At 35.5% G+C, this 23636-nt stretch overlaps 1 protein-coding gene across 12 annotated transcripts in view; it reads left to right on the plus strand.

The window, feature by feature from the left end:
* Nucleotides 1-23636, plus strand: part of Nlg1 (Neuroligin 1) — a 288191-nt gene that overhangs the window by 46126 nt on the left and 218429 nt on the right. For all 12 annotated transcript variants that reach the window (XM_067782396.1, XM_067782442.1, XM_067782403.1 and 9 more), the window contains 4 exons: nt 12389-12586; nt 12869-13054; nt 16031-16219; nt 16461-16617. In XM_067782396.1, coding sequence (XP_067638497.1) covers nt 12389-12586; nt 12869-13054; nt 16031-16219; nt 16461-16617 — 730 coding nt within the window. The remainder of the gene's footprint in view (nt 1-12388; nt 12587-12868; nt 13055-16030; nt 16220-16460; nt 16618-23636) is intronic.

Below are 23636 nucleotides of genomic sequence, written 5' to 3' on the forward strand. Positions count from 1 at the left end.
GGATTTTATATCGAATTGTAAACTAATATCCCTTTTATCTGTAAATTCTGCCGTATTGTTTGATTGGGTTGGTGTCGAAATTCTGTATGTACAAAATTCTAAAAACAAAATTCTGCTTTTTAAAATTCAGCTTTTTTAAAATTCTGCTTTCAAAATTCTGTATTACAAAATTTTGTATTACAAAATTCTGTATTAAAATATAATGTTAACAATGTTAAAGTGGTCACGTAATTATTTTGAAAAAGTGCGCCATGCACAGTAATTCTGCGTAGAACACCTTTCTGCATAGGCGGCCTTCGGCACTTATAAAAAGTAACCCTGGGCTGCGCCATGCCAAGTCCGGGTGTGTGGTATAACCGTGGCACGGTGATGTCCTTCTGCGTAGTATACCCTCAAGCGTAGGCGGCCTTCGGCCGCACTTTAAAAAAAATAACCCTTATCCGATCCAACACCGGCTATGCTATGCCATGATTCCGGAATTTTGACTTCCAAAATTAAACATGCAGAATTTTGAAAAAGCCGAATTTTAGAAAGCAGAATTTTAAAAAAGCAGAATTTTGTTCAAGCAGAATTTTTTTTGCAATTTACAGAATTTTCTCACCCAGAATTTTGTAATATAGAATAATGACACGCTCCCGTTTGATTTCCGTATGAGATAATGTAATGCTGTTTTTTTATACCTAGCTGTTCTAGTACACAGGGTATTATAACTTTGATATAAAGGTATAAAGGAATCGAGACAGATATAGACCTCCATACATCAAAATCATCAGTATCGAAAAAAACTTTATTGAACCATGTCCGTCCGTCCGTCTGCCCGTTTACACGATAACTTGAGTAAATATTGAGATATCTTCATCAAATTTGGAACACGAGCTTATCTGTATTGAAAATGAGCGAAATGGGATGATAACCACGCCCACTTTTCATATATATAACATTTTGGAAAACACAAAAAACCTGATTATTTACTAAATAATACACCTAAGAAGAATGTAGAAATTTGACGCGTGGACTGATATTGAGACTCTTGATAAAAATTTGAAAACATTTTTTAAAATGGGCGTAGCACAGCCCACTTGTGATAAAATCAATTTTACAAATATTATTAATCATATACCAAAAATCGTTAAACCTATCGTAACAAAATTCGGCAGAGAGGTTGCCTTTACAATAAGTACTACTTTGAAGAAAAATTTACGAAATCGGTTAAGGACCACGCCCACTTTTATATGAAAGATTTTTAAAAGGGTCGGGGACGGATAAAGTAAGCTATATCTTTCCAAAAAAGAGCTTTGTATCAATGTTATTTTATTTCCCAAGCGTATTTATAACAATAAATGGGAAAAACTTCAAATTTAAAAAAATGGGCGTGGCACCGCCCCTTTTATGACTACGCAATTTTCTATGTTTCGGGAGCCATAACTGGAAGAAAAATTAGTTCAGGATAGAACCAAATGTACATATATATATTATTGCACAGCCCTGTAACACTATTAAGCACATAAAACAAACAACAACAGCATTTCAAGTGTAGAACTGGGTATATAATGTGCGGTTTCACACGAACTTAAATTTCCTTACGTGTTTTTTTCATTTTGCAAAAGTTTACGCTTTTATTTAAGCAGTCATGACAATTTTCATTTGTTTTCCATTATAAATACACGCGAGTACATTAGTATATATGCAAGTGTGTGTAACGAGTTCGGTGTCGACATCAGCTACTGCATTTTTTGTTTTTTTTTTTGGTATTCAAAGTACTGCACCGGTCTCTCCTATTTCACTAGCCAGTAATTTGCGCAATTCAAAACATTATCATTGACCATGACAGTGGAACCCGAATTGTCCATTTTATTTGCATTAGCAGCAGTGGTTTGACTATGCAATAAGTAGCGACAAATTTCCAGCAAGAATATACTATAATACATACATACAAATGTAACTGTACAATCGCAAATTACATTTGCAAATTGGCAATGGAAATGAACTAAAACCAAAATATATACTAGCAACTATGAAATTCTCTTATCGTATGGCAGCAAAGCTAAATTTAAATTGTTAAGCAGCGCTAAACCAGATTTTATGACTGTGTATGTACATTAGGCTGGACATATTTTGTATGAAAAAAATAAAGGTTTATAAAAACGCTGTACCGCCCCATCAAATTATTCCTTTGTATGTAGGTAATTAATTTCCAAAGACTTGGGCAGATAACTTCAAGTTAAGGCGTGGCACATTGCCATTGAAAATGCTCAGAGTCGGGTTTTTTGTAATGTTCGAGTCATGCCCGACAAAACTTTATAAAAAGTTGTTAATATGCTATTTCTCCCCTAAAGCCTATTTATAACAATTAAATGATTCTCAAAATATCTATAAAACTCCTTTGTTATTTCCATACTCATTTCTTCCATTTAGTCAAATAATAAACTTTAAATCACTCCAGGGCGCGTTTTGTGTCAATTCGAGCTTCATGGCCGAGCCACAATCAAATTTTTCATATAGTTGCGTTCAACGCAATCTTTTGCATGTCAGTAAAATCGCCACAATCACGCAAGATGTTGCGTTTGCAAATATAAAGGCAGTTCAGACTTAACAATTGAAGTTTATTTCGCCTTGCCCATCCAGATACAAAATTTCACAAAGCATTGTTATAAACATTCTCACAATACAAGAAAAATACATATTTGCTAACATATTTCGTGCCTTTGTATCACCTTCTAAGACTTTCTACCTAGGTGTTACCACTCAGAATTTTTCACAAGGCTGCCACCTATTCGAAATTAAAAAAAAATTGCATGAGATATGCCGATGTGGGTATCAAAGGAAAGGTATTTCACTCCGCATTACAATAGGGATATTTTTGAGAAGGGGTTGCCATTTGGGTTTGCCACCTATTCGAAATTAAAAAAAATTGCATGAGATATGCCGATATGGATATCAACGAAAGGTATTTCACTCCGCATGACAATAGGGATATTTTCGAGTAGCGTTGCCATTTGGGGTTGCCCCCTGTTCGAAATGAAAAAAAAAGTGCTTGAGATATGATAGGTATTTCACTCCGCATTATAATATCGCCGTTTTTGATTAGGGTTTCCATTTACGGTTGCCACCTATTCGAAATTAAAAAAAAAAAATGTATGACATATGCCGATATGGCTATCAAACGAAAGGTATTTCACTCCACATTTTTGAGTACGATTTCCATTTAACGTTGCCACCTACTCGAAATTAAAAAAAAAGAAACGTTGCCAGCACAACGAAACGTTGCCGAGCAAAGCTCGGTCGCCCAGGTACTGATGATTAAATAAAATTAAATAATTTTGCTCGATTTTATTAGAAATATTCATACTTATAAAGTACATTCTTTACAATATTTCAATTATTCTTCCAGTAGTGGCTATCGAAGCACAGAATAATGAATTGTCGAAAAAGGTGGGGTAAAACAAAAATTTCAAATCATTTGGTTTCTTAAATTTTTTGTCATAATGGTATTTTGAAAGTAAGTTGGTTTTTGATCCCTAAGAAAAGTATTTATAAAATGGGCGTGGTCCTTAACCAATGTGTGAGAAATATGTGCCTTGATACGTCAATTGGCTCTGAAACATTGGAAAATACTTGATTGTTTTAGTTTTCATTTTCTTCTTATAAATACACTATAAGTAAAACAGCATACTTAGAACTTTATATACGATTTTGTCGGGCATTATTTTCGAGAATTAAAAAAAAGGTGTTCGACATTTTCAATGGCAACGTGCCACCCCTTAAGGTGGTGCAATCTGCCTAAAAGTTGCGATATTAATTACTCATATGCAAAGGAATAATTTGAGGGGGCGGTACAAATTTTTGCGGAAATCAAATTTTTAAGACCACGCTAATGTACATAGTGGGTTCCATATGCATGCCCTTGTTTTCGAAAGTGTACATATATGTATGTATATACGTATATTAGCACATGTTCTCGGCAACAATTACTGTCGTTAACATGAAGTGTGTTGTATTCAACCAGCCATTAAACGTTTGTGTGTTTGGTTGAAATTGGTTGGAATTTGAGAGACGCATATTTAGTTCAGTAAAGTCTAAATGGAGAACGAACGAATGTCAGGGGTGTACCATATTTTCAAAATTAATGAATTAATGAATTCAATTACTTTACTATGTTCTTAAGAACGAACTAGAATTACAGCACACACACATACATATGGTAATATATACCAATCCTAATACCCAACATTTTTAAAATCGCTAACTTCGATGAAACTTTGTTGAACTGTCTACTCAGACTGATCATGATGGTCTTAATGCCGCCCTCCTTAAAAATTATCCTGCTAATGTAGCCCCACTTTTGGCCATATTTAACCAATCCCTAAGTTCTGGTGTCTTTGCGGATGCCTGGAAACTTGCATATATTTCCCCAATTTTCAAAAATGGCAAAAAGAATGACGTTTCTAACTACAGGCCAATATCTAAGCTATTTATCATTTCTAAACTCTCGAAGGGATTGTTAAGGATAAAATGTTTTTTGGCGTAAACATATTTTTACTAGGTAGGAAGGTCTAGCGTCACAAACTTAGCCTTGTTCAAGCCAAGGCTCTAAGGTATCTCACAATATTTTACTACGTAAACTCGCTTCCCTTGATTTTCACTCTCTATTTCTCCAGTGGTTGTATTCCTACTTAGGTAACAGGCGCTGCATGGTATCTATTGAGGGTATATCTTCCAACTATTTTACTGCCAGCTCTGGGGTACCCCAAGGGAGCATCTTAGGTCCTCTTCTTTTCTTTCAATTATATAGGAAATTGTTTTGCGTCAACCGTGTTCTTACTTTAAGTTATTGACCTAAAAGTTTTCTCCATTATTAAAAATACTGATGACGCTCCGCATCTCCAAGAAGACTTAGAAAGATTAGCAATCTGATACCGTAATTCGCGTCTATCTCTCAATCTCCACAAAAGCTTTCATGTCGCATTTTCTAAAATTCGCAATATGTTACCTTTCACTCCTCGTTCTCTTTCAATTATCATATTAACTATATAATTTCAAGCGCGTGTGCTTCCTTAGGTTTTGTGAGGCTTAATAGCACCAACTTCTCATATTCACATACCTCGAAATTGCTTTACTCATCGTTTGTTTGTTCTAAACTGGAATGTGCTGCATTTATTTGGAGGCCTTATCACATGTTTGCAATAGAAAGGATTGAGTGAGTACAAAAGATCTTCCTAAAATCCTTACATTTCTCAGACCCAATCCCTTCTTATCATTCGCGCTCGCTGCTAATTAAATTGAGAACATTAGAACTCGGAAGGATAATCCTTTCCTTGTCCTTCATTTTTGGTGTTGTTAATGGTGACATTGATCGCTCCTCTTTACTGCACGCGATTCATTTTCTTATTCCACGAGGTCTCTTCGTTGTCATAACCCCTTTTATATTAAACATAAGTCTACTAACTATGCGACAAATGCTCTACTGTCACGCTCTCTACGTGAACTTAATGAGATCTCTAATTCAATTATGCTTGATTTTTCTTACCAAGGTCTATTTTTCTTAACTTACTTATCTCTGTTTTGTTGTTAGGCTTAGTTATTCATTTTAGTCAGTAAGAACCATTGTTGTTTTTAACTTTTCGAAAAAAAAAGAAATAAATAAATAAATTAGACCTCAGCTTACATACCAAACAGCAAACTTAATAACATCATCATAAATTGGCCGTTTCTTAACATGTCATGCCAGCTATCCCTATTTCGTGGTAGTTAAGAGCACAAAGGGAAGTCAAGTCTTTCTCCACCTCCCTCTCCCAACTCAACAATATATCGACTGAAGTACTTTCTTGGCCGCAGCGTCTTCGTCTATTCGCATAACATGAGCTAGTCAGCGAAGAATTTGGGTTTTTAGTCCACGCACTACTCATGTAGCTCATCATTATATCTCCTTTTACTCTCGCCATCTGCATTACCTACTGGACCATAAATCTTCAGCAGAACTTTTCCTTTGAACATCCCAAAAGCCATCTCATCTGATTTCGGACCATATATCAGGAGAGGTATGATGAGCTACTTGTAGAGCGTGATCTTTTTTTCATCGACAGAGGACTTTTCGTTTCAATTTCCTACTTAGTCCAAAGAAGAAATTATTGGCTAGAGCTAGTCTTTGTTCAATTCCTAAGTTGACATTGTCTTTGCTGTTAATGCTGGTACGTAAATAGACTAAATCCTTCAAAGTGTCGAATTTATATCCGTCGATAGTGACGAGGGTTAAACAGGGAAAATATATTGATTTTTGGAAGACGAGGGGCACCACAATTCTGCAAACATATGATGGAAGAAAAAATTTAGTTAATAGAATGGAGGATTATAATTATGTTATAGAGTGTCGCTACTTATTGCATAGTCAAACCACTGCTACTAATGCAAATAAAATGGACAATTCGGGTTCCACTGTCATGGTCAATGATAATGTTTTGAATTGCGCAAATTACTGGCTAGTGAAATACGACAGACCAGTGCAGTACTTTGAATACACGGTTGCCACGCCATACTTTTATTTTCGACGAAAGTTCATCGAAAAAAGGACCAAATCTCAAAATAAAAGGACCAATTTTTATTTTATTTGATTGTGATACAAGCAATTCGGCAATTCCCGACACAAAAGTGTCGTAGTCGTTGTTATATATAAAATTTTAGGATGTTTCCATGGTTTCCTAAACAAAATTTTAATAAACGTAACGAATAGGAAACTTTGTCTTAATTCAAACTGCACAAACAGAAACAAAGTGTACTTTTAGGTATGATAGTTTCTCATTTCTAGGATAAGTTTATGTCTTTCACTAACTATACGTTTTGAACCTAGTCTTGCTGACAAAGCTCTTAATTTCAGCATTACATTGTTAATTGCAATGAAATAAAATATATAGCGCAGTTAGGTTTAAGTAAGAAACGGCTCAAAAATTTAGGTTATGGTGTAGTCGAACTATGTGGCAAACTCAGTAAATTATAAATGAAATCAAGCAATCCTTACAAACAGTTTTAGTAATGCTAATTTTATAGCTGCTTACTTTTTCCACTATATGTTAAAATTACATACCAGATCCTAAATTCAGGATATGTGATTTTTGAAAAACTCATATTTACTGAATCTAGCTCTAGGCCTCAGATTAAAAATCAAACGTCTTAAAAGTTTCAACTGTGCAATAACGGAAACTGATTACATTTAAATAGGCACTAGAAATTAGTTAACAGTTTTTTTATTGTAGTTTATGGGGTTCTGTACCTACGGGAATAAAACACAAAACACTTCTTCTGAAATCAAATCTTTTTTACATTTTCTTCAAAGTGTGAATATAAAAGTGTTTTCAATCGCGATTCGATATTCATTGATAAAGTCACCGATTTGGAGAAGTATTCCTGCCTTTTTTTAATGAATTTTATGGGGTTCTGTACCTACGGGAATAAAACACAAAACACTTCTTCTGAAATCAAATATTTTTGCATTTTCTTCAAATTGTTAATATAAAAGTGTTTTCAATTACGATTCGATATTCAGTTAAAATATTTCTTATGCCTTTTTAGTATTCAAGTATTCTGCATGCCTTAACACCACAATACTACTGAAATTCCTTGAACTCATTAAGCTACTTTGCGCTGTGTGAGAAAGTTTTAAATATCGACGTGCATTTCTTTGTAAAAAATTTCGAAAGTGCTACTTTTTGTTTCGCACGTTGATATATTCCTTTTAGAATCTCAGTATCTCTCGGTACTCTTGAATATAAATTTACTGAGTGGCAAGTACACAGAACATAAAACCAATTAGTTTCATTATATTACTTAGTTCTCTATTCATTTGAATTGACGGCCATCGTAATGGCTCTATCAGTGGCAAGCCCTGCCAATTTTCGTACAGGCACAAGTGCATTTGAAAAAAATGTTCTTATTTTCTTAGCTCAGCTAGTTAAAAAAAAGCTATCACGAAAAGTGTTTGATAACCGATCGAAACATTTGGATACTAAAACAAGACATTTCTGTTAAGTCCGTGTAATATGTTTGCCTTTAGATCCAGCACTTTCTTGCTAATGCCTCGCTTAAAATATATCCTAGGTGAAATGTCATTGACTGAGCAATTCATGTGTTAAAAATTCCATGGAAGTAAATTGAAAATTATATGTGGGTTAATGAAAGTGTGGTAAATGTTGTGGGCAGATTTTTTAATTTTTACCTCAACGAAAAAGAAAGAAAAATGCTAAAATCGTGGCTACTGCCTAAAAAGAACCAAAATTTAAAAAAAGGGAACAGCGGCGCAAATGGGGTTGGAAGGGACCATTTTTGGCACAAATGGAACAAAGTGGCAGTCCTGGTTGAATACCAAAAAAAAAAATTTTTTTGCAGTAGCTGATGTTGCCGAACTCGTTGTACACACATACATATATACTAACAACTTCCCTGTCCAATGAGTCATATGTGACTCACAAGATCGTATTGAAATAAGTTCACGAGTCATATGTGACTCATTTCTTTATACAACTTAAAGACGCTTTCTTGGTGTAAACGTGTCGTTATATATTTGTGAATTCTATATGAGCGTATATCAAAAGACCTGAACTTTAGGAAAATGAAAGAAAATTTCGAAACAATTTTTTTTTCTCCTTTTTCTAATTTTCTTAAATTTTTGTATATACTTCTAACTTCAATTAACCAAAAAAGCACACTAGTACACGCTTTTGACATTTATATATCAATTTACCTGTATTGTGATTCGAAAACTTATATTATTTCTTATGGTCCTATATGTTCACATCTGACTCATTTGCTACGTTCAGGAGTCACATTTGACTCACAAAATAAAATAGCCAAAATAAGGTAAATATATGTCAAATATAATATATAATATAATATATAAAAATAATATTTTATAATATATATTAATATTATTCAATTAAGCAATACAAAAAAATAATGGGCGTGGGGCATTCTCAAAGCGCTTTTTATGGGGACAGGGAAGTTGCTAATGTATTCGCGTGTATGCATAATGGAAAACAAATGGAGATTTAGATTACTTTTTAAATAAAAGCGAAAACTAAATTCAAAGTGAAAAAAATCTAAGGCACTGAATTACAATTCACCAATCATTCAATTGGTTGACTCGCAAGAAATGTTTAAACAAATGTACAGATACGAACAGGAAATAGTAGTGGAAGACTTTATTTAATTTTTGCAATTTAATTCTTATTTTAATTTTTGAAATTTAGGGGCGTACTATATATATGTCATTAATTTAAATCACCATTTGAGAGCTATTAAGGTTTAAAGAATGGATTTCGATGACGGATCGGGCCCTTATTGCCTTTGTGATATTATATAGTGGTGAATGTGAATGCCAGTGATTGCGGCTCAAAGTGTCACGGCGTCATATATAACTTGGCCCTTAAAGAAAAGTCTTCAACAAGTTTCATAATTAAAGATATGCAAACGAATCCTTTAAACATTTTCGAAACAAAATTTTAAAGTTCGAAAAACTTTAAGAAAATTTCGAATTTTTTGTATTATAATTTTTTGGAATTTTTCTTAACATGCAGTTTTGTAGCTCAAGAAATTCTAGTCTAAAAAATATAACACATTTTTTTTTTTTGTGAAGAGTATTTCGGTTTTTTGTATAGTGGAATACCTAAAAAATATTTGAATACCAATGCAAATTTTCGGAGACATAGAACTTGTACTCTGTTAGACTAAAATTGATTGTGCTTTACAACTGCATTTTCGAACAACAATCATACATCTTCCAATAAGAAGTTCAAAATTATGTGAAATTTATTTTAGTTTTCCAATTTATAGAAGAAAAATTACACGACTTTTGCATTTCACCATGATGCAATAAACCACACAGGTGAAGTCAATATGACAAAATGGATTCGCATTTGACAATACCTGCCCTCGTAAATTTAAGTGTCCGACCAACGCATGCTGAGCTGACTCGAGGCCAATCTATGCAGGAGCAGACACAGGTGCCCAACGGAATCTGGATATCCCAACAGCCATCTTCGTCCGGTTCAGTTATACCGATATGGGCAAAGCGAACCGCTTGATAGTTGCCCGGGACGGCACTATGGCCCAGGATTCAGATGATCTTAAACACAAACCCGTAGCCCATATCACTAAAGTTGGTCAATGAAGCTACGTTAAAATGATATAGAAGATTGGTTGAGGTTTTTAATAAATTTTTACCTCGAAATTCCGAAAATCTATAGCAAGACTTAAGCGCGTAACTACGAGTTACGTGTTTCTGTTCTACCATGATTAAAGTTTTAACTGCTGCTTATGTTATTAGTAAGATTAAGCAAGCAAAGATTAATATTCTATGTTTGCTCTTCATTACTTTCTTTTATTTAATTGCAATTACTTATCGATTGTTTTTCATATTCAGAGAATTCAAAATATGCCAAAAGGAACATAAATCGATATTTTAATATTTATAGATTGCCATGATAAAGATTCGAATTCAATTGATCACATACACAAACGCTAAGTATATAATGTACAATATTAAAGTATGTTAAAGAGAAATTATAACCAAATATTATGAAAGTTACGAATTTGATTTAAAATTGAATTAAAATGTTACTAAGAGTTGTAATATGTATGGTTAGTATTGATGGTAGGAATACATGGCGTATACGCAACTACTATATTCTTCGTAGTACGGGGTTATTGGCTTTACTTTGCCTAAGAGCACACCTCTTGACTTAAAAATGTACATACACTAGAGCGTACCACTAAATAGCTTTTCTACAACTTTCTTTTAAACCAGTAGCCTTTGCTTTTTGTTAAGTTTTATCAAGTTTTGTGACGGTATGGACAACTCAAATTTCTTGGACCTCTTGTGCATATTATCATCAACCTATTACCGTTCCATTGGGAGCAATTTTAGGAAATTTGGAAGATTATCTTCTTTCTTTCTTCTTCTTTCAAATCAATTACAATTTTCTGTACAATCCTGCTGTAGATCAGTTGAAATGTGCAGAGACAAATTGGGTTAAGATGAAACTGGCCTTATGTGCTGCAATAAAAAGATGTCAGACGTTACTTTAAGTACTTTTCATTAAGCTCAAATGTTCATGTTGATTCATTTGTGCTTAATTCAAAGTAAAGTAACGTGGCGGCCACAGTGGTGTGATGGTAGCGTGCTACGCCTACCACACCGTATGCCCTGGGTTCACACCCCGGGCAAAACAACATCAACATTTTAGAAATAAGGTTTTTCAATTAGAAGACATTTTTTCTAAGCGGGCTCTCTCCTCGGCAGTGTTTGGCACGCGCTTCGGCTGTATTTCTGCTATGAAAAGCTCTCTATGAAAACTCATCTGCAGTTGCCTTTCGGAGTCGGCATGAAACGTGTAGGTTACGTCCGGCCAATTTGTAGGGAAAATCAAGAGGAGCACGACGCAAATTGGAAGAGAAGCTCGGCCTTAGATCTCTTCGGAGGTTATCGCGCCTTACATTGATTTATTTTTAATTTTATTTTAAAGTAACGTCAGATATCTTTGTATTGCAGTACTTAAGGTCAGCTTCATCTTATCTCAATTTGGTCTCTGATAATGATTGATTTTTCGTATATTTTTGGGCAGCATTAATTATATTTAATTATATGACATTCACGTTCACCACTATATAATATCAAAAGTTTCACAAAGGCAATAAGGGCCCAATCAGTGATCGAAATCTATTCTTTAAACCTCAATAGCTCTCAACTGGTGATTTAAATTAGTGACATACATATATGTAGTACGCCCCTAAATGTCAAAAATAAAAAAGAAGAATTAAATTGCAAAAATTAAATAGCCTTCCACTACTATTTCCTGTTCGTATCTGTACATTTTTTATTAATTTCTTGTGAGTCAACCAATTGAATGATCGGTGTAAAGTAATTCAATATATTAGATTATAATACTTATTTGAGGAGCGCAGCTTTTAAATTTTTCGTTATGCCAGTTCGAATGGTATTTGCAAAGTCAGACGAAGTTTTCTTGCGTTGAGCTTTTCATGGCGAAACAAAATCGCAAACTTTGCCGAACCATCTCCTAGGGATGACTTCGTTTATAACAATTTGTTTTAATGTATTTTAATATTTCCTTGTGAACTTATGCATTTCATTAAACGAAAATGTATAAAATACACATCAGCTAATATCAATTACATAATGAGAGCTTTGGGCCCATTCCCCCAAAACACACACAAAGAGGTCTAATTGTATTACTGTAATTAATAGGAGCTCCAGTATTTTGTTTTTATACTCCATCCTTTCGTAACCTATCGTGTTTTTTACACTTAAATTTTTCTTCAACACCCTTTGTTGCTCTTTGCATTTGTATTTTTTCATTCTCTTTCCTCCTTCTTTCTCTTACAGGTGCACCATTACCTTGGTCTGGTTTAAAAATTGCACGCCATTTACCACCCGTCTGCCCTCAACAGCTACCCAATTTAACGGCGCAAGGTAGTGTGAAAATGTCACGCGGTCGTTACAAGCAACTGACACGCCTTCTACCATATTTGAAGACGGAGAGCGAGGATTGTCTATATCTGAATGTGTATGTGCCACGTGGGGGTAAGTGAAGAATTAAGTAAATGCGATTATATGAGAGTGAACTTACGACATAAGTGCCAATGTCCAATGCTGTTGTGTGTGCGTCACCTTCACCTCTATGACACTTACGAAAGGTTACGTTGGTCCAATGCATTCAATTGCATAATAGATGTGACTGGGTGATGCCTTTTTCGCACACATCATTCGCTACGAATCCATTTACAATTGACATATTTAATACCAAATAACTTTTCTTTTTCTGCGTATATGTATGTGTGTATGCATGTGTGCATTGCTGCGTAGATGGCATATACGAATCATCATCATCCACGTACGATATGGATTCATCTGGGAAACGCTTACCAGTAATGGTGTATGTGCATGGTGAATCTTTTGAGTGGAATAGTGGTAATCCATATGATGGCTCAGTTCTTGCCAGTTATGGTCAAGTTATTGTTGTTACAATCAATTATCGTCTTGGAGTGATGGGTGAGTATATGCGTGTATATATGTATATACATTTTAATGGATAATTTTATGGCTACATGCAGTCGCGTATTTATAAATGCAATTTGTGAGGCATTGTCATGTGACATTAAACTTCTTTATAATGGTTAAATAAAGATATTCAAGTGGAGCTATAATTGTATTGAACTTTGCGGTCCGTTAGGACCTCACGTAGACGGAGTGATTCCATAGTGTTACCAGAAGTTTGGTTGACGACCAAATTAAAAATGGGAACTTTTACGATATGAATATGTGTCATTGTTTTTTCCTCCAACCCGCACTTCCTACACTGGCTATCTCAGATCGCAAATTTTTGCAATCATCTATGAAGCCCTCTTGGATTGAGGGAGGTTGCTTAAAATACAAACGGATATAGCTAAAATAACTCAACTTGTCACCCTGATCATTTCGGTATTTATAGATGAGTCTCAGTCTTTTCTTTTAAGGACTTACAATTTTCGAAATTCGGTCCGAACTTAAAATACCATTTCATTTTAATGGAAGGAATAAATACATATTAGAACAACCTATGAAAACTCGTAAAGCTCGTAAGTCATGCTAGCTTCACAAATTCGTATATAAAATTGTTTTATTTGCGAGGTTTCGAGACATTTGCGAGTTCGAGTGAGATGCCACAGTATATTTGCATTCAGTTTATTTAAACTTTTATTTATAAGAGCTTTTTAAACAGCTTTTTGATGTGTTGTTGTTGTTGTTGTTGTTGTAGCGATAAGGACACTCCCCGAAGGCCTTGGGGAGTGTTATCGATGTTGATGGTCCAAGCCCGACCATCTCGGGAACGATTTGTTATGACCACATGCGACCTTCTAAGCCATACCGCCCTCCCACCCCCTAGATCCATGAGTAGCTCGGGGTCGCCAGAGCGTCGGCTGTTAATGAAACAGGATTGGCCACGGATAGTTGAGGTTGACAATTAGGTTTGGAGAAGCTATATATTGCGCCGGCAACCTGAAAGGGTTGCGTTACCCAAGCCCTTGAATCTATTTGGTATTTTAGTCGCCTCTTAAGACAGGCATACCTTCCGCGGGTATATTCTAATACCCTAACCCGCTGGGTGTCTTTTGATGTGTAAATATATTTTGTAATGGTGTAGGTGAATGCAGCATGTAAAATGTAAGATAAGCGTAAGCGTAATATTTGGTATTGGTGAATACAGAATGTAAGCGCAAGTAATGTAGCATCAATGGGAAAAGTAAAATTGATACGAGAAAAATGTTTAGCTATCGATGAGCTATTGAATTGTTAACGACAGATTATTAAAAGTTATAGACTATTTATCGACAAGTTTTCGATTTGCTATCAAAAAAAGTATCGTTTTTTATTGAAAAGTTTTCGATTTGTTAGCGGAGTTTTACTAACTTGTAATCAGCGTATTATTTCTCGTAAAGTTGCCTCTGTTGCGGCCTACCTTTCAACCCCTGAGCGAGCTCTAGTTAATAAAAAAACATTTTTCTTTTCTTGACGGTCACCTATATGTTTGTAAATCGAACTTCACGAGTACCTATTATTCACACTTCTTTTTTTAATTCAGCCCTGGTCATGAAATCCTCTTGACTGACCATGACGTAATAAAACAAGTAAAGAAAGTTAAGTTCGGGTGTAACCGAACATTATATACTCAGTTGAGAGCTATGGTGACAACATAAGGGAAAATAACCATGTAGGAAAATGAACCGAGGGAAACCCTGGAATGTGTTTGTATGACATGTCTATCAAATGAAAGGCACTAAAGAGTATTTTATGAGGGAGTGGGCCATAGTTCTATAGGTGGACGCCATTTGGGGATATCGCCTTAAAGGTGGATCAGGGTAGACTCTAGAATTTGTTTGCACGATATGGGTATCAATTGAAAGTTGTTAATGAGTATTTTAAAAGGAGTAATCCTTAGTTCCATAGCTGGACGCCGTTTCGAGATTTCGCCATAAAGGTGGACCAGGGGTGACCCTAGAATTTGTTTGTACGATATGGGTATCAAATTAAAGGTATTAATGAAGGTTTTAAAAGGGAGTGGTAGTAGTTGTATAGGTGGTCGCCTTTTCGAGATATCGCCATAAAGGTGGACCAGGGGTCACCCTAGAATGCGTTTTAACAATATGGGTATCAAAAGAAAGGTGCTAATGAGTATTTTAAAAGGGACTGAGCTTTAGTTCTATAGGTGGACGCCTTTTCGAGGTATCGCAACTTAGACTTTGTTTGTACAATATGGGTATCAAATGAAAGGTGTTAATGAGTATTTTTAAAAGGGAGTGGGTCTTCATTCTATAGGTGGTCGCTTTTTCGAGATATCGCCATAAAGGTGGACCAGGGGTGACTCTAGAATATGTTTGTACGACGTGGGTATCAAATGAAAGGTGTTAATGAGTCTTTTAAAAGGGCGTGGGGCTTAGTTCTATAAGTGGACGCCTTTTCGAGATATCGCCATAAAGGTGGACCAGGGGTGCCTCTAGAATATGTTTGTACGATGTGGGTATCAAATTAAAGGTATTAATGAGAGTTTTAAAACGGAGTGGTGGTAGTTGTATATGTGAAGGCGTTTTCCAGATATCGACCAAAATGTGGACCAGGGTGACCCAGAACATCATCTGTTGGATACCGCTAATTTATTAATATATGTAATGCCTGCCAAGATTTCAAGTGTTTTTTATTTCGCCCTGCAGAACTTTTTCATTTCATTCTACTTAATATGGTAGGTGTTATATTTCGCGTCAATTTCGCGTCCAATTACCATGTTTCATCCCTTTTTTCGTATTTGGTATAGAATTATGGCATTTTTTTTCATTTTTTATGCTCAACTGAGTATAAAAACACGACGCGTATGATATTGCAAAGATATTGCTATAAGAAAATGCAGATGTAACAATTATGTACAATTCTTTAAATATTGCTTCACTTAAAAGTTTTTTATTTTTTATTTTTTTCTTTCCATTCCTACCGCAGGTTTCCTGAAACCCAGCATTGATGAAAATACTGTTGCCAACTTTGGGCTGCTCGATCAAATTGCCGCACTTCATTGGATTAAAGAAAATATCGGCTCATTTGGCGGTGATAAGGATAGCGTTACATTGATGGGTCATAGCACAGGGGCGGCATGTGTTAATTATTTGATGATATCGCCTGTGGCATCTGGTAGGCAAGCAATAACTGTAAATAAATAAAAATTTGTTGGTAATGGTGTAAAATGCTTCCGATACAACCAAGCATCGTTATCAAATGCGCTGTTGCTTCCAACAAATAATTACGTACTTACGCAATGCGCATTAAATTTGTATTTAATTAAATTACGCTTATTTTTTTTTTTTTCTCCTATACATGCTTTCTATATATTGGCACTCATACTTTGAACTTTGTACTTGTATTTACTGCGCAGGCCTCTTTCATCGTGCCATCCTGATGTCTGGTTCAGCTATGTCAGATTGGGCGGTCAGCAATCACTCCCTTCAGCTTACGATGCAAGTTGCTCATACGCTCAATTGTCCTTTGAGCGATGATAATGAGGAAATGCTGTCATGTTTACGTCAAAAACGGTAAGCCATTTTAGCTATTTAATTATTTACATATTTATTAAGATATGCCGCTGTTTTCATAACTGGCATAACAGCAAAACAACAGGCATCTGGAGTATTAGAGTTTAGCACAAAAGCGCATCAGGGTATATATATTTTTTGCCTTTGGTATGACGGAAATATTTTTCTGGCAAATCAAAAAAAAAAAAAAAAAGCGTTTAAAAATCACCACACAAATCCAGTGGGTAATTTGAAAAAAATTGGGTTGAAATTTAATGACAAATAACTAATAAACGAGTCAAGTTAGAAAAAGCCCTTTTTGAACTTTTTTTAGACAAATTATGACTTAGTCACTGATTGGATTGGTTCTCGTGCATCAGGGACATAATCCTTTGATTTGGGAACAGCCAAGATTGCTTAGCCAAACAGGGTTCTATACGGGCATTCTATGGTTTAGAGCTCTTCTGTAAACTCACAAGTGAAACCATAAGTTACTCGGAAACATAGCAGTTCATAGAACATTGGATTGAATGCCCAGAGCAAAGAGATGAAAAGTTGTTTATACTCCCAGCAACGAGAGTATCAGTCAAATTCAATGCAATTATTTTAAACTTTGTCAGCCGCAAGTTCAAGCTGCCCGATGACTGCAAAGCTTTTTAAATGGGAGTTGCAGCGCTAGATGAGATGTTGTTGTTGTTGTTGTAGCGATAAGGTTGCTCCCCGAAGGCTTTGGGGAGTGTTATCGATGTGATGGTACTTTTCCGGATACAAATCCGGTACGCTCCGGTACCATAGTACCATTAAGGTGCTAGCCCGACCATCTCGGGAACGATTTATGTGGCCACATTAAACCTTCAGGCCATTCCCTCCCTCCCTACCCCCAAGTTACATGAGGAGCTTGGGGGTCACCAGAGCCTCGTCTGTTAGTGAAACAGGATTCGCCGCAGATAGGTGAGGTTGACAATTGGGTTTGGAGAAGCTATATATTGCGCTGGCAACCTAAAAGATTGCGCTACACAGCCCTTTGAATCTGGCATTTTAGTCGCCTCTTACGACAGGCATACCTACCGCGGGTATATTCTGATCCCCTAACCCGCTGGGGTGCTAGATGAGATGTTATCTGGTGCTGCTAAAGTTAGCCAAAGTTAGATAATATAGCATCATCTGGGCTGCGGGGCTTCGTAGCAACCCGGGCAACTGTAACGTGGTTCACTTTGCCCGAAATGGCGCAGCATATGGGTATGGAGTTAGCTAAGCAAACGCTACGAACTCAGCTCCTTTTGTAAGTCTAGCAAGATCCGTCTGGAATGATATTTTTCACATTATCTACGTTCATAGGTTCATTAATCTTCGATGAGTGGGGTACTGACGAATCGCTGTACAAAAGGAATCCATGTGAAACGTCTTGACATACTGCAAAACCATTCGTAGTGCAGCTGCATGGAGAATGACGATAAAGAGTCAAAGAGTGACTTTACGAATGGCTCTCCAGGTTTTGGCAGAATCAAGCAAAATTATTTTGGCTTAAGTATACACAAATCCTGCGGCCTGATTCTCAAAGTAACTCAAGCTTATATCACCGTTGGTACAACATCCAGCTTTCAAGAGGTCTAAGAAAGCTTTTCCTACATGGGTAACTACTGTTCAAACTAACTTAGTACTACATTACAACATAGGAAATACACTTATCTGTTTTATGACCAAAGAACATCAAACCAAATTAGTCACGTTGTACTTGACAGAAGTCAACAATTTTCTGAATATGCGCCCTCTTAAAAGCAATATTCGACCACACGACGTAATCAAGTAGTCAGAGCACATTTCCTACCACAGCTGCATATATTATAAGTTTCAAACGGAGTCATATATTGGGCTGAGACTTGAATGCAAGGAAATTAAAGTGCTAAAAGAAAATCCTTTAAATTATTCATGCATTTAACTACGGTCAAATTCCTACCGGAACAATCATGGCGACCTTTTAAGCGACAATATAAGACACCTAAATTATGAAAGCGGTAAAATGAGTACCACTTGATGATTGGAATATGCTCGAAACTGTAAAGGACTTCTTTTTTATGGAAAAAATAGTTCAGCTTAGGAATGCAATAAGTAGCGCTACTTTGGAGAAGTAATCCATTTCATAAGTTTCCCACTGCGCCATTCGGCTGGTATGGGATGGCTTTGGTGAAGATACTGTGGAAAAAAATTCCTGATAAAAGTTTAATATTCTCCTTGAGTTTGGCAGCTGACTGAGGAGAGACTTCCATTGAGTTGGGAAAACTAACGTAGAAAGACTTGATCTCCATTTTTTCGTACGATATAATGGTTGGTATTAGCAGTTTTGATACGTCACTATGCCGCTAGTAAAGATTGCTGGACAACGAGATCAAAGAAGGCAACAGTGAATATGAGATGCAGAGGTGTATAGTACTCAAACATATACACACATATACATAGAAGGCAATAGTGAATATGAAATGAAGAGGTATGAGAGAAGTAACTGTTTAAGCAACTAATCGAGAAGGCTGCTCGCGTCAATTATAGACCCTGGGAAAAATATACAAACAAAGCAACTTAGAGTATAAAAGCACCGCGAGCTAAAGAATATTCAATCAGTTTGATTTGAAAATACTGTAAGTGAATTATGCGTGCAATTTAATTATGAAGTGTTACAACCATAGTAGTGTTTTAAAAAAATAACATTTTCTATACTGAATATTTGAGTTATTCATTCGACAGTTTAGCAATTCGAACGACAACGGAGGGTGCAAAATAATCAAAAGTTTTTTAAGTTTCGTTTCTATATTTTCAATTAGAATAAAGTCCAAGTAATTCACTTTTCAATTGCAATGCGCTTAAAATGAGAAGTGAGTTTGTTCCAAAGGCTTTAGGAATGCTGGCAGTAAACTAGCAAACCAAAAATAACAAAGCTTAAAAACAATGCGTCAGCAATAAATATGCAAATAAAACGAGCTTATGTTAAGTGAAGTAAAGAAATTAAAGTCATGAGCAAAAAAAAAAATCTTAAACAAACAACAGCAACATAAAGTAATTATGTTAATTTTTTGTAATAGAAAGCACTTGAGTAGGTTATTGCGTAAATGCATATGCATGGTGAAGTTGTTGAGGTACACTAGTGCATGAATATGTGGGAGGAAAAACCGCATAGCTGAGTAAAAGTTTGTGTGTGAGCAAGTAATGACGTACACGTACAGCTGCGAGCACGAAAATAGCAGTGACATTTTTTTTATCGATTTTTATTTATTTTACATAATTTAAGACCAAATTATTTCAGAAAAATCCAATCCTTATTGAAACGAAAAGGGACTAGGCTTCCTATCTTCCAATGTGGGTACAAAGGTGATTGATCCTATCAATCCCTTTCGGGTATAAATGGGAATATTAGTCTCTTCATAGGACATCTTCAAACAAAAGGGAACAGTTCAAGTTATACAAAGAGACCAAAACTGGCATTGGTCGCATACTACTTTACGACTATTTCCGGATTCATCCTATACTAATCACATTTTTTGAAGGGTAATGTTTGGTATACATAAGTACCAAAATATGTATAAAAGGAATAGCAACAAAAAAGGCAAAAATTATAGAAAATTTACAAAGCTTGCAGGGGGGCATTCATATGGCTGAGTGGATAGAGGCATCTGCATTAACATCAGTATGAAGTATGAACCTTGGAGATTTCGGGTGCAAAACTCAGGTCCCGAAAACTAGCTGATGAAGAAGTGAAATTCGGTAACATGGGAAACATGTCCTGGTAATCACCGCCGTGTGTAAATTTTGTAATTTTTCTCTAATATCAAAATTAAAACAAATTTATAAACCATAATGAGCCTGCTTAATTAAACACTACATACCAAATAAAATTATGTGACAAAGTTTTAAGAATATAGTCACAGCTATTTTCATGTTCGCTGCTGTAAGTGTGGAGATGACATTTTCTTTTGTATGCATTTTTCCATCAACTTTACACATTTACCTGCATTTGCAGCACTTGACAGTCTCTGCTCTGTTCACGTCACTTATACTTGGTCGCCTTTTATATATCAAATGTTCAATTGACGTTTGCATTTTGAATAGTGGATGAGATTACAAAGGAAATTAAAAAAATGTATTTTCAATGCAATAAAGCGATAAATAAAGTTGCCTTTCATGTGTGTGCTTTAATGCTATTGTAAAGGCAACTTATAGATAAATAAAAACTAAAAAAAAAAATGTAAGGCTCGATAACATCAACAGCAATTTGCGTCGTGCTCCTTTTAAATTATACTCAGTTGAGTAGAGCTCACAGAGTATATTAAGTTTGATTGGATAACGGTTGGTTGTACAGGTATAAAGGAATCGAGATAGATATAGACTTCCATATATCAAAATAATCAGGATCGAAAAAAAATTTAATTGAGCCATGTCCGTCCGTCCGTCCGTCCGTCCGTTAACACGATAACTTAAGTAAATTTTGAGGTAAATTGATGAAATTTGGTATGTAGGTTCCTGCGCACTCATCTCAGATCGCTATTTAAAATGAACGAAATCGGACCATAACCACGCCCACTTTTTCGATATTGAAAATTTCGAAAAACCGAAAAAGCGCGATAATTCATTACCAAAGAAAGCTAAAACGATGAGACTTTGTAAGTTAGTTGACCTTATGACACAGAATAGAAAACTAGTAAAATTTTGGACAATGGGCGTGGCACCGCCCACTTTTAAAAGAAGGTAATTTAAAATTTTGCAAGCTGTAATTTGGCAGTCGTTGAAGATATCATGATGAAATTTGGCAGGAACGTTACTCCTATTACTATATGTACGCTTAATAAAAATTAGCAAAATCGGAGAAGGACCACGCCCACTTTTAAAAAAAAAAATTTTTTAACGTAAAATTTTAACAAAAAATTTAATATCTTTACAGTATATAAGTGAATTATGTCAACATTCAACTCCAGTAATGATGTGGTGCAACAAAATACGAAAATAAAATAAAATTTCAAAATGGGCGTGGCTCCGCCCTTTTTCATTTAATTTGTCTAGGATACTTTTAATGCCATAAGTCGAACAAAAATTTACCAATCCTTTTGAAATTTATTAGGGGTATAGATATTATGACGCTAACTGGTTTCTGTGAAAATGGGCGAAATCGGTTGAAGCCACACCCAGTTTTTATACACAGTCATCCGTCTGTCCTTCCGCATGGCCGTTAACATGATAAATTGACCAAAAATAGACATATCTTTACTGAACTTAGTTCACGTACTTATCTGAACTCACTTTATCTTGGTATAAAAAATGAACGAAATCCGACTATGACCACGGCAACGTTTTAGATATCGAAAATTACGAAAACTGAAAAAAATGCCATAATTCTATACCAAATACAAAAAGAGGGATGAAACATGGTAATTGGATTGGTTTATTGACGCGAAATATAACTTTAGATACAACTTTGTAAAATGGTTGTGACACCTAACATATTAAGTAGAAGAAAATGAAAAAGTTCTGCAGGGCGAAATAAAGAACCCTTGAAATCTTGGCAGGTATTACATATATAAATAAGTTAGCGGTATCCAACAGATGATGTTCTGGGTCACCCTGGTACACATTTTGGTCGATATCTGGAAAACGCCTTCACATATACAATTGCCACCACTCCCTTTTAAAGCTCTCATTAATAACTTTAATTTGATACCAATATCGTACAAACACATTCTAGAGGCACCCCTGGTCCACCTTTATGGCGATATCTTGAAGAGGCGTCCACCTATAGAACTAAGCCCCACGGCCTTTTAAAATACTCATTAACACCTTTTATTTGATACCCATATCGTACAAACAAATTCACCCCTGGTCCACCTTTATGGAGATATCACTAAATGGCGTCCACCTATAGAACTATGGCCCACTCCCTCATAAAATACTCTTTAATGCCTTTCATTTGATACACATGTCATACAAACATATTCCAGGGTTTCCTTCGGTTCATTTTCCTACATGGTTATTTTCCCTTATATTGTTACCATAGCTCTCAACTGAGTATGTAATGTTCGGGTTCACCCGAACTTAACCTTCCTTACTTGTTTTTCCTACAAATTGGCGGAACGGGATCTACTTGTTTTATGCCGACTCCGAACGGCAGCTGGAAGGCAGACGAGTTTTCACTGCGAGCTTTTCAGGGCATAAATACACTCGGAGTGCTTGCCAAACACTGCCTAGGGGCGAACACGCTTAGAAAAAATTTCTTCTAATTGAAAAAACTTGTTTCTACAGTTTTAATGTTGCTTTGCCCGGGGCGTAAAGCCAGGATCTTCGGTGTGGTTGGCTGAGCACGCTACTATCACACCACGGCGGCCGCAAGGAAACTCATACTTTTATAAAATACGCACATACTTATTATCATATGGCTTACTTATTTCAACTGGAATCAGGCGAATGAATGCATTTATTTAAGTTTTTAATGGCGCTTAGGCAATCAGATTACATAAGCAAATATTAAGTAATTTGTAAATACTGAAGTGAAAAAAAAAAAACAAAAGCACATGAAAAAATAAAAGAGCAATATAGAATATAATCACTTACACTGAAAGAAACAACGGGTCAATTCAGTCGATATTTCAGTAAATTTTTAAACATTGCAAATAACTGTTGAATCAACTTAGCACATTTTTTTAATTCTGAATTAACCGTTTAACAGTCAAATCGACAAAAACAAAATTCATAAAATGGAGCTCTGTTGTAAAAAAAATTACAAATAAAACATGTTTTCTAAAGATTTTTATTTTGTTGTTTCGCCTTGATACCAAAATTCATGGTGTGAAAAGCGGACTCTAGTGTGTTAATTAATAATTGATTCGTTTATTATTAATTGGGCACATGTCCACATTTTCAAACTTTTCACCAGACATAAAAAATGCTGCAACTTTTTTCTTTATATTTATGTCAGTTTTGCTTAAAGGTGTTCATGTTCCCTCGAATCAATCATTAATGAAAACTTTTAAAATATAACAGCGGCTGTTGATATTACAGAGCTT

Source organism: Eurosta solidaginis, chromosome 1, assembly GCF_040869045.1.
Source record: "Eurosta solidaginis isolate ZX-2024a chromosome 1, ASM4086904v1, whole genome shotgun sequence".
Taxonomy (NCBI): domain Eukaryota; kingdom Metazoa; phylum Arthropoda; class Insecta; order Diptera; family Tephritidae; genus Eurosta; species Eurosta solidaginis.